The following is an 11,433-nucleotide window of genomic DNA, read 5'->3' as shown; positions in this document are numbered from 1 at the left end:
TGGTTGATGCACATAGATCTCTGAAAAACTGGCTAATTTCAGTTATCGCATTCCACTCATTCTTTGGGAGGAGATGTCTTAGAGCAATTGGTAGTAAGCGTTCCATGAAGACGTGACAATCATGACTCTTCAAGCCAGTTAACTTTAATTCCTTTTTATCAACACACCTGCTTAGATCAGAAGCATATCTGTCTGGAAACATCAGCTTACATACCCAATCACATAATGCTTTCTTTTCTTCCTTCTTTAAAACAAATGAATCTGCTTTTCGTTGCGTTTTACAAACTTCTTTCAAATCTTTTACTGAATTGGAATTAAAACATGTTTTGAATTTCACATCCATCAGTGCGTTAATAAGCTGTTCAAAAAAATTCTTATCAATATGCATGGCATCAAGGTTATGTCTTATTAACAACGTTTTCCAATATGGAAGCTCCCAGAAAATGCTTTGTTTCCACCAACCGATCGTTTTTTTATTTTAACCTTTTCAACTCTCCATCGCTTGCATCGACAATCTTTGGCAAGTCCTTCACACATTCCCACACTTCATATCCATTCAGTCTCATTGAAGCTACATACGGGCCTATCCTTTCGAAAATGAATCTTATCCTTACGAAAAACATGATCAGGAGATAGAAATTGTCTATGACAATTAAACCAACTCCATTTTTTTACCATGTTTAGCCAGAAAGACTTAGTTTCATTTTCCTTACAATAAGGAGAAGCATGTTAACCGGCAGTGGTCCAACCCGATAACATACCATAAGCAGGGAAATCATTGATAGTCCACAAAAGAGAAGCTCTTAGTATAAAATTTTGTTTCCTTGAAACATCATATGTAAAGAGTCTCGTACTCCACAACTCTTTTAACTCTTTAAGTAACGGTTGTAAATATATATCCAGGTTCTGTTTCGGGTTCTTAGGGCCAGGAATCATTAAGGATAAGAAAATGAACTGTCTCTTCATACAAAGCCATGGTGGTAAGTTATATGGAGTGACCATAACAGGCCAGCATGAATACTTTGTTCCGAATTGCCCGAAAGGTTGAAACCCTTCGGTGCAAAGTCTATGTCGCACATTTCGAGGCTCGCTTGAAAATTGTGGATGTTGGTGATCAAAGTGTTTCCAAGCTTCGCCGTCACTTGGATGGGACATTATTCCACTAACACGAGGGTTTTCATAGTGCCATCTCATTTGACCAGCGATGTGCTTTGTTGCATAAATTCGTTGCAATCGTGGTCCTAATGGAAAATAAGTTAGCACTTTTTTGGACACACTTTTGCCATTTTGTGTTGTTTTACATTTATACCTATCTTCACCACATTTTTTGCACTTATCAAGATCCGCATCATCCTCCCAAAAAATCATACACCCAAAACAGCAGACATCGATCTTATCACATGGAAGTTGAAGAGCTTTGGGAACCTTTTTCGTTTCGTATAAGTTTCGAGTCATAACACCTTTCTCCGGAATGATATCTCTAATGTATGACGTGAAACTATCTATACATTTGTGAGCTAAATTCCACTCACACTTTAAATTGATGAGCCTTGCAGCCGATTGTAACAGAGTGAATTTAGTCCCTTCGTACACAGGTTGTTCGCCGTGCTTAAGCATTTCAAAAAATGCACGCACTAAAGGGTTTGGGGATTCGTCTACCACCTCAGCATTGAGAGCTTCCTCCCTAATTTGATCAATGTTATCCCGAAGTGAATCCTCCACCATATCCCGATATGGGTTGTCCGAGACAATTCTTTCCTCTACAATTCTTTCCTCCACTGGGAAATTTTCCCCATGACACACCCAATCATAATACCCATCACAATACCCCTTTAGACTCAGATGTTTTTGTACTTCTTGCACAACTAAATAGACTTTATTCTGACACTTTTCACATGGACACCTAATTTGTTTACTTGACTTATATTCAGGTTGTTGCTTAGCATAAATAATAAACTCTTGCACACCTTTCACAAACTCCAATCTTAATTTTTTAGTATCACTATCCAACCTCTCATACATCCATTCTCGATCTAATCTTTTCATTTCAAATCTACACACATGTATATGAATGACATTCAAAGTTTAAACATAATAAAAACTAACCACAACATTAAAATAATAAAAAAAACACAAAGCCAGACAGGTAAAACATAGACTTCGAGATGGCTTTAAGCAAAGTCGTCAAACAATTGGTAATTGAAAGCTTGATATTGAATATGCACGATATTGAAAACCCATGAAATGCATGTTATAGAAACTACTTGTATGATATAAGACCATATAACTAAAGTTAATAATAGTATACGTATTCTTTCATTGCTGCTTGTATTCTTTTAATTACATCTACTATAACTCTTGAACATTTCTTTAAACAAGATCAAAGAATAACAAGCTAATAACTAAAAACCTCACTTAATACTAAATGAATTTGTATCTTAGAAACAAATTATAGAAATGAAATTGTACAATCAAAACATGTCTAACAAAATTAAAGGGGATAAAACATAAAGAGAGGAAACGAGAAGCTGCTGACCAGAGAGAAGGAGCGAGGATGGAGTACTGTGCAGGTGCTGCTGACCGGAGCGAGGGAGGACCGGCACGGGGTTTCGCGTGGGTGACGGTAGAGAAGGGAGTGGTGGTGTGTTGACGGGATCCTAATTCTATTTTGTGGGGAGCTGGGTTTATGAGATCCCTAATTTGAGTTTATGAGAAGGGAACCCACAATTCTATTTTGTTGGGTTTATAATTTCCCACTGCGACAGAAAGTAGTCTCAAATATCCGTCCCAAAAGTTTGTTTGATACGGTTCTTGGTTTGTTGGGACGGAAAATCTGTCGCAATAAAACCCGCCATAAGGTTTCATTTACGCGCCCTTGATTATTTTACACTGCGACGTAAAATTTGTCGCAAAAAAAATATATCCGTTGCAGACAGCATTTTTCGTAGCAAATTAATTTTAGGCCGTCGCATATATATTATATATATATATATATATATATATATATATATATATATATATATATATATATGTATATATATATATATATATATATATATATATATATATATATATATATGTGTATTTTGCTACGACTTTTTGAACCGTCGCAGGGATCCCGTCGCTATGAATGCTTTTTTTTTATAGTGGTTCTTACTTTCATGGAAGACCTATTTAAAAAAATATACGAAGAGTATGGAGTAGTTCACTGAGCAGAGATAGCGGCAGGCGGATTGTAGAGTCAAACAACTACCTCCGGGTAAATAGGGCACGAGGCCTTTTGCCTAGGAACGTCCAAAACAAACGTTAGAGAGCCGTTGCAAACAAGATAGAAATAGGAAGCTGAAGAAAGAAGAAAGGAAATACACTATTCACTCATCCTTACTCTCATTTCATTATTGTAATCACCTTGAGCATATTTATTAAGCATTTATACTCTACCTCTAGCCTGACATACACATTCCCTGTCAGGATACACTAAAAGATAGTATTACTCCCTCATGGATTGGTGCCCGTGGTTTTTTCCCTTATTCCCAGAGTTTTTCACGTATAAATCTCCGTCTTTTACTTTATTGTTCATTCTTTAAGTTATCAATCATACTAGTCAGACATAATTATTTGTTAGATTACCCTGCAATTAAATCCCTGGCAAGACTTTATCTCCGTGTGAAATCTTGCTAAAAGAATTGGCGCCCACCGTGGGGCATCTAGCTCAAAAATAATCAAAACCTAATCCCAAACAACACAAAAACTCCTCCAAAAAATGACTGGAGACAGTATAGAACAACAACTGGCTGCCGCCAAACAACATCTACTGGAGATGGAGCAACTGAAGCAGAAAATGGCCCAGGCTAAAGCTGAAGTCCAGAAACTGAAAGAATCAGAGTCCAACCTGAAGCAAAAGCTAGGAGATAAAGCTTCAGGCTCAAAATTCAAGATTCGGCCTGGAACACCATTTTTTTCAATCATCAGGAATATTGATTTCTCCAACTTTGGTACTCCAACTCCATCAAAAGCCAAAGTAGGGGATCTTGATTCAGACTCAGAAGAAACCCCAAATGAAGAGACTATCCCAGATCAAATTAATGTAGCAATAATGATGGCCATGGTCCAGGAGATCCAGAAACTCCATGAGAAATTTGAGAAGATCCCTGGAGTACCTATAAGCATTGTGGAAGCCAACCCTGAAAGCTATGTTGACTCTCCCTTCGTGAATGAGATAGCTAAAATAGATCTGCCTAAAATGTTTGTGGTACCATCAATGAGAACCTATGATGGAACTGTTGATCCTCAAAACCATGTAGCCTACTACAAACAGAGAATGTTGGCAGCCTCTATACCCAGTGAGCTATGACAAGTATGTATGTACAAAGGCTTTGGAATGACCTTGACCGAACTTGCCCTTCAATGGTACATAAACCTGCCAAATGGAAGCATCAAGTCCTTTGCAGATCTGATAAACTCGTTCATCCACCAGTATGTAAGTAGCAGGGAGCTCGAAAAAAGATCCAGTGACCTATACAGAATCAAGAAAAGCCAGGAGAGACAATCAGAGCATTCCTGACCAGATTCAACAAAGAGGAGGTCTCCATCCCCAGATGTGATGTTGGAACAGCCGTGGAAGATTCCAGGCAAGGGCTACCACTGGATAGCGATTTCTATAATGAGCTGACCATGAAACCTTGCCTAACTTTTGAAGACGTTCAGGCAAAGGCACTTGGCTACATCAGGCTAGAAGAAGATAAAAGCTTCAAGGCTAAAACTACTGACAGAGTTTCAGTATATGAAAGATCAAATAGGAAAAGTTCTAATCATATGGGAAGCAGCTCCAAACCATCCCCCTACACCAGGCCTGACAGATCAAAGTTAACTATGCTCACGAGCAATGAGGTAACTCTTATACTTATCCACCTTTTCACGAATATAACTTCTCTGTTGATACTGCATGACTCATCAAAAGGCTTGACAACATGGGACACATTGTCAAGTGGCCCAAAAAGACGGACAATCCCAATCAAGAAAAGACACAACAAGATGGTGTGAATATTACATGGATATAGGACATACCACGGAAGAATGCCTGGGTCTACGCAGATAAGTGGCTTACCTGCTAACGAAAGGCTACTTGAAGTATTTAATGCCATCAAAGAATAGGGAGGACAACGGATCAAGGAAGGATAAAGAAAGACCACAACGTGATCTGCCCCCAACACCACCAATCTATGAAGTCAAATTCATCAATGGAGGATCTGAGATTTGTGGCCTGACTAGCTTAGCTGCAAACAAAATAGCCAGAGAGTCCAAAATAAAATCTCCTTTTAAACCTAGAAATTTACCTCAAATTACTTTTGATGATACTGATATGCAGGAAATCTCGGACATCCATCATGATGGCCTGGTCATTAGTATGCAAATTGGCACTGCACGTGTCCTGAGAATCCTAGTAGATGGTGGCAGCTCAGTCAATTTATATTAATCATGCTTGATGTCCTAAAAGACATGAAGATCGATGAGAACCAGATCATAAAGCAGTCAAATGTCTTAGTAGGATTTAGTGGTGAAACCAAGAACACTCTAGGAGAGATCTACCTGCCAACCTACGTCGAAGAAGTCTCATCATATGAAAGATTTGGAGTCCTAGACTGCCTCACATCCTAGAATGCAATATTAGGCAGACCTTGGATCCACAATGTCAGATCCATTCCTTCAACCTATCATCAGTGCGTCAAAATACCAACAGAATGGGGAATAGAAACCATCAAAGGTGAACAAAAATCTGCCCATGAATGATACACTGAATCATTAAAACCTTCCAAGGCAGATAAGTCTCTCGCTTAACAATTACAGTACCCTGTCAGGAGTACTTATGTGGCAGAAACCCAAATGGAAAGAGATCAAGTAGTATTAGACACTGAGTACCCTAGCATGTATGTACTGGTGGGATCTGATGTGAAAGATCATAGATCCTAATTAGACTCTCTAATTAAAACAAGTTATCTCATAATATGTCATTTTAGTGATCTATGTAACATGCATGCAAATATAAAAGCATAATAATAAAGGTTAAGGAAAAATAATTTCCTTACATTGATATTGATGGTAAAAATGGGCACAAACTAGATCACCTATCTAGTTTATTCCTGAGCTAAATAAAATTGGATGATCCTCCTAGAAAAACCTTCAAAGAGAAAGTCTCCTTCAAGTCGCACCCAAGATTATTTGGGTGTTGTTGTTGGGTGCTACTTGAAGGAGACTTTCTCTTTGAAGGTTTTTCTAGGAGGATCATCCAATTTTATTTAGCTCAAGAATAAACTAGATAGGTGATCTAGTTTGTGCCCATTTTTACCATCAATATCAATGTAAGGAAATTGTTTTTCCTTAACCTTTATTATTATGCTTTTATATTTGCATGCATGTTACATAGATCAATAAAATGACATATTATGAGATAATTTATTTTAATTAGAGAGTATAATTAGGATCTATGATGTTTCAAGTGGTTTTAGAGCTAGGTTTATAATTTGCATGTTGATTTTAAGCATATTAAACAAATTATGAGATAATTTGAAAAACTCAAAAATTGTGTTAGAAGAAGTTTAGCACGAAAATTTTTGGGCATGCATACCTACTTATCTCGAAAGGTTTTTGGTAAAATTTGGTGATTTGTAAAGTTATTTTGCTATTTTTAATGATTTTTGGTAGAAAACCGAGTCAAAAATGCCGTATTTTGGTCAAGAGTTAACTAAAAATAGTTATAAGTTGATTAGGGTCATGAAATTTATATGCTGTTTCATGCATATTTTCTACTGATTGTATTTAAATTTTCGGTAGTTGGTTTGAAGTTTTGCATGTTTATTGATTTTATGAGATAAAAGTCGATAAAAGTGAAATAAATTAATCATATACTCGAAACATTTGTTATTGCCCTTGATAAATTTATGTACATTTAAAAATATGATTTAATAGTTAAAAGTGAAATTTAAAATGTATTTTCACCTTGTTTTGATGTTTATTGGTTTTAGTGGTTAAAAACCGATAAATATCGATCTTTTTCTTCATAAAAATTTATCCAAATTTTTGGGTAATTTTTATGACATTTTGGTGTTATTGGGAGTGTTACAGAATACTCAAAATTTTTTGTTTCAATTTTTGGTAATATTTTCAATTATTTTTGATTTATTACTTAAAAGTTATGATTTTACCGATTAAATTAACAAATTATCACCAAATCAAACTAATTATTCATCATCAAATTAGTGAGGACTAATTTTTGATGTTCAAAATAGTTTGGACAATTATTTTGGATTTAAATGAGATTTAAGAATTGATTATTGATTTTTACATGCTAAAAATCGATTAAATCCACAAAACCGAGATGGATACCTACGATTGTTAGATAGGGCGATTTTGGCATCATTTTACAGAATTTTAAGCATATTTATTTAAGTTGAATGAATGATTGTCATTTATTTAAAATATTTATTGTATTGTACCTAGTATGGCCTAGTTATTTTTAATCGTTATTACCCGAAATGAATGGGAATAGCGATTTGTTTGTAATTTAAATACGATCTCGTATCGTAGGTTTGAAATTAATTAATAATTTTCTTCATTTTATTAATTAATGTATAATAGGAATAGCAATGTAATTTAATTTTAATAGTTATTTTTACCGGCGTTTCCGAAAGACGGTTTACATCAAGACGGAGTCTATTTTTGGAAAGGTGTTCCAAATCCCACTTGAAGAAGCCCCGTTTGGAAGATGTTCCTATGAAGAGGCAAGGGACCAAGGAGTTGGTTTCCGAAATGTAATAGACTAGTTTTTATTAACTAGGAGGCCATACTAAGATTTATTCATATGCTTGCTTGCTTTTATTTTTCCGCGCATACCAAAATCGCCATTCACATGCATTTTATTTTCGCGGTTGTCAATTCACGTCATTTACATTCACCGACTTAGTTCACTTATAGGGAATTTATGACTAAATTGACAAGATCTCTCACATAACTAAAATTGAGATTAGCCTTACCAATTAGTAACACCTATGAATCCCTTGTTCATTAGAGTCACGCTCACCCAAGCGGGGTGTTTTCTTTTTACCTCGGGTAAGTAGGGTGGTAAACGGTTATCACGCGCCAAAATTGGTTGGACTCAATGGGATATAAGACGGTCTTGTGTTCCGGGGCTAGTAGATGGATTTAAGGAAATTCGTCGACCAAGAGTTCTAGAGTTAGAATTAGTCAACGTGACTTACCAAATTTACACGATTATGGGATGTTTCGCCCAAGCGATGCTCATTTTTGTTTAAAATTTGGGTCTTGGAATCATTTATATAATTTAGTGGGAGATCGTTATATAAATGTTAAAACTTGTTAAACATGTTTTCAGAAATATTTTTTAAAAACAATGAATGTTAATTTTTCGTTATTTTGTTGTAGCATTTTAATTCGCAATGACAACTTCTTCAACTCCATCGACTACTACACTAGGCAAAGATTCATGGCTAAGGTCCGTAATGGACAAATGTATCTTAAAAGATGATGGTAGTAACTTTCTTGAATGGGAATCCAACATCAAAAGCGCCGCATTGTCCGACAACGTGCTCACTTACTTGACCGATGCCCCTCCCATCGAGCCCGGTTCAATGGCTTCATTGGCGGTGCGGACCGCCTATGATGACCATGTGAGGATGTCGAATGATATCAAAAATGTGTTGGTATGGTCAATGTCCCCAAATCTCAAGCTTTCATACATTTCCTTGAATGCGTACGAGATATTCACTCGTATGAATACTATGTTTTCACAAACACCTAAAGTCCGTCAATACGATCCGGCGGCACGCTTCTTTGAAGCAAAGCTTGAGAGGGGCCAAAAGGTTGGTCCCCATGTGCTAAAAATGGTCGAATATGTCGACATCCTAGAGCGTCTAGGGTGTAAGATTCCTAAGACTGTTGTGGTGGATCGTATCCTCCACTCACTTCCCACCAAGTTTGCCCACTTTAGGGTAAACTACAACATGAATGGCATGGATAAGAGTTATCATGAAATTCATGCACTCCTCACCCAAGCGGAGAGGGATATGGAAGTTAGTGGGAGTGAAAAAGGGGATGTTCTAACCATGAAGTTAAAGAACATGTCCCTTTGAGTTAAGAAGGGAAAGAGGGAAGGAAAAGTCCCAATTCAAGAAATCGTCAAAGAAACAAGACAAGGGAAAGGGGAAAACCGTTGAGAATGGCAAACCCAAGGCAAAAGGTGTCAAACTCTCCGAGGCCGAATGTTTCCATTGTAATGGAAAGGGGCATTATAGGAGGAGTTGTCCAAAATACTTGGAGGGTCTCTAGGAAGGGCGTGTGACGACTATTGGTATGATTTCCTCTCTCTATGTGATAGACGTTAATTATGCTTGCACTTCCACTTGGGTACTTGATACCGGATATGGCTCTCACCTTTGTAATCATTTGCAGGGTTTAAGGGACGTGCGAGCACTAGCAAAAGGTGATGTGGATGTCCACATGGGCAATGGAGCTAGAGTAGCGGCCGTTTCCGTGGGGACCTATGTGCTCACTTTAGCTAGTGGTCTAGAGTTGTATTTAAATAAGTGTTATTTTGTACCAACTTTAACCAAGAACATCATCTCCATTTCCGCGTTAGACGTGGAAGGCTTTTGTTTTATGATTAAGAACAATAGTTGTAATTTTTCATTGAATGATGTGGTTTATGGCAAGGCCATTTCAATTGGAGGCATTTATGTTTTAAATGATGTTAATGACGTTTATCATGTGGAAACTAAAAAGCTCAAAACAGGTGATCCAAATGAATCTTACCTTTGGCATTGTCGTTTAGGTCACATAAACGAAAGACGCATTAAGAGACTTGCTTCATCAAAAAGTGCTCAAACCATTTGATTTCAAATCTTACGGTATATGCGAGTCTTGCCTTTTAGGCAAGATGACTCGTGCACCTTTTGCGGGAAAAGGGACACGAGCTAGTGAGGTTTTAGCTCGCATACATACGGATGTGTGTGGACCATTAACCATCACCGCTAGAGGAGGTTTTCACTACTTCATTACTTTTACTGATGATTTGAGTAGATATGGGTATGTCTACTTGATGAAGAATAAAAATGAAGCTTTTGACAAGTTCAAGGAGTTTCAGAATGAAGTAGAGAACCAATTAGATAAAAAGATTAAGACCCTACGATCCGATCGTGGTGGTGAATATCTAAATACTGAATTTGATTCACACCTGAAAGATTGTGGTATAGTATCATAATGGACTCCTCCTGGCACACCACAATTAAATGGTGTGGCCGAAAGGAGAAACCGAATTTTATTAGACATGGTTCGGTCTATGATGAGTCTAACCGAGCTTCCTGATTCGTTTTGGGGTTTTGCCCTCTTGTCTGCAATATTTTCACTAAATCGAAGCCCGACTAAAGCGGCCGATAAGACTCCATATAAGATATGGACAGGGAAAGTCCCTCATTTCTCATTCATGCGTATTTGGTGTTGCGAAACGTACGTTAAGATCAAGTCTGACAATAAGCTTGCACCCAGGTCTGACAAATGTCTTTTTGTAGGATATCCATGGGAAACACGTGGCTATTACTTCTACAATAAACACGAGAACAAAGTGTTTGTGGCTCGTGGTGCTGTCTTCCTAGAAAAAGGCGTTTATTTCTAGGAGACAGAGTGGGAGAAAATGTAATACTACGTATTTATGAGTCTCTGGGTACTCTATCGAGCAGGCCTTACTCTGTCGAGTAAGGGCGAGTTGCAGATTAAAATAGTTTCTGACCTGTTGGGTACTTGATCGAGTAACGTGGATACTCGATCGAGTAAGGGGGCACTCGATCGAGTACATTAGCTACTCGATCGAGTAGCCGGTTTACGGGGGATGATTTCTCGGGTTTTGTTAATAATGCGATTAGAGTATATAATACTTCCGTCATTGTTCTTAAAACACTTTTTAAAACCTAATCACTATGAGAAGAGAAATCAAACTACGTCATTCGCTTTAATCGCATTTTTGGCAAATCCCGGAGCTTGGAAGGTCGGATTTCACCTTTCTTTATACCGTTGTGATCCTTGCGTTGAGGGTAAGACCTATATACCATTTTTATGATGTTTCTTTAAAGTTGGTTAAACCCTAATTTTGGGATTTGGGGGTTTTGTTGTTTGTATGATTGGTAGTGATTATGTGTTTGTATATTAGGAGGAGGATTCGTAGAGGAAGTGTTTTGATATCAGCTGTGAGATCGTCTGATTGTTGTGCTTTTCAGGTAGGGTTTCCCTACTCAGTATTAATTACATAATGTGTGGTGATTGTCTTTGTAGTTAGTGATTGTTGATTGATTCGAGACGGTTGTTGATGTTGTATTGTGATTCTTTGATTGTTTGTCTCCTCGGTTCTCGAGATGCGTTCTCGGTTGA

General features: G+C 37.3%; 1 protein-coding gene across 1 annotated transcript; it reads right to left on the bottom strand.

The window, feature by feature from the left end:
- Positions 1 to 729: 729 nt before the first annotated feature.
- Positions 730 to 2,046, bottom strand: LOC141631622 (uncharacterized). Its single transcript, XM_074444267.1, has one exon. The coding sequence runs from the start codon at positions 2,044 to 2,046 to the stop codon at positions 730 to 732; it is 1,317 nt and encodes a 438-aa protein (XP_074300368.1).
- Between the last annotated feature and the right edge of the window lie 9,387 nt (positions 2,047 to 11,433).

This window comes from Silene latifolia, chromosome Y (assembly GCF_048544455.1).
Source record: "Silene latifolia isolate original U9 population chromosome Y, ASM4854445v1, whole genome shotgun sequence".
Lineage (NCBI taxonomy): Eukaryota > Viridiplantae > Streptophyta > Magnoliopsida > Caryophyllales > Caryophyllaceae > Silene > Silene latifolia.
The sequence above is the reverse complement of the archived record's forward strand: the minus strand, read 5'-3'. Positions and strand labels throughout refer to the sequence as shown.

Coding starts and splice junctions, on each gene's coding strand:
- LOC141631622 (XM_074444267.1), bottom strand. CDS start 2,046: ATGAAAAGATTAGATCGAGAATGGATGTATGAGAGGTTGGATAGTGAT.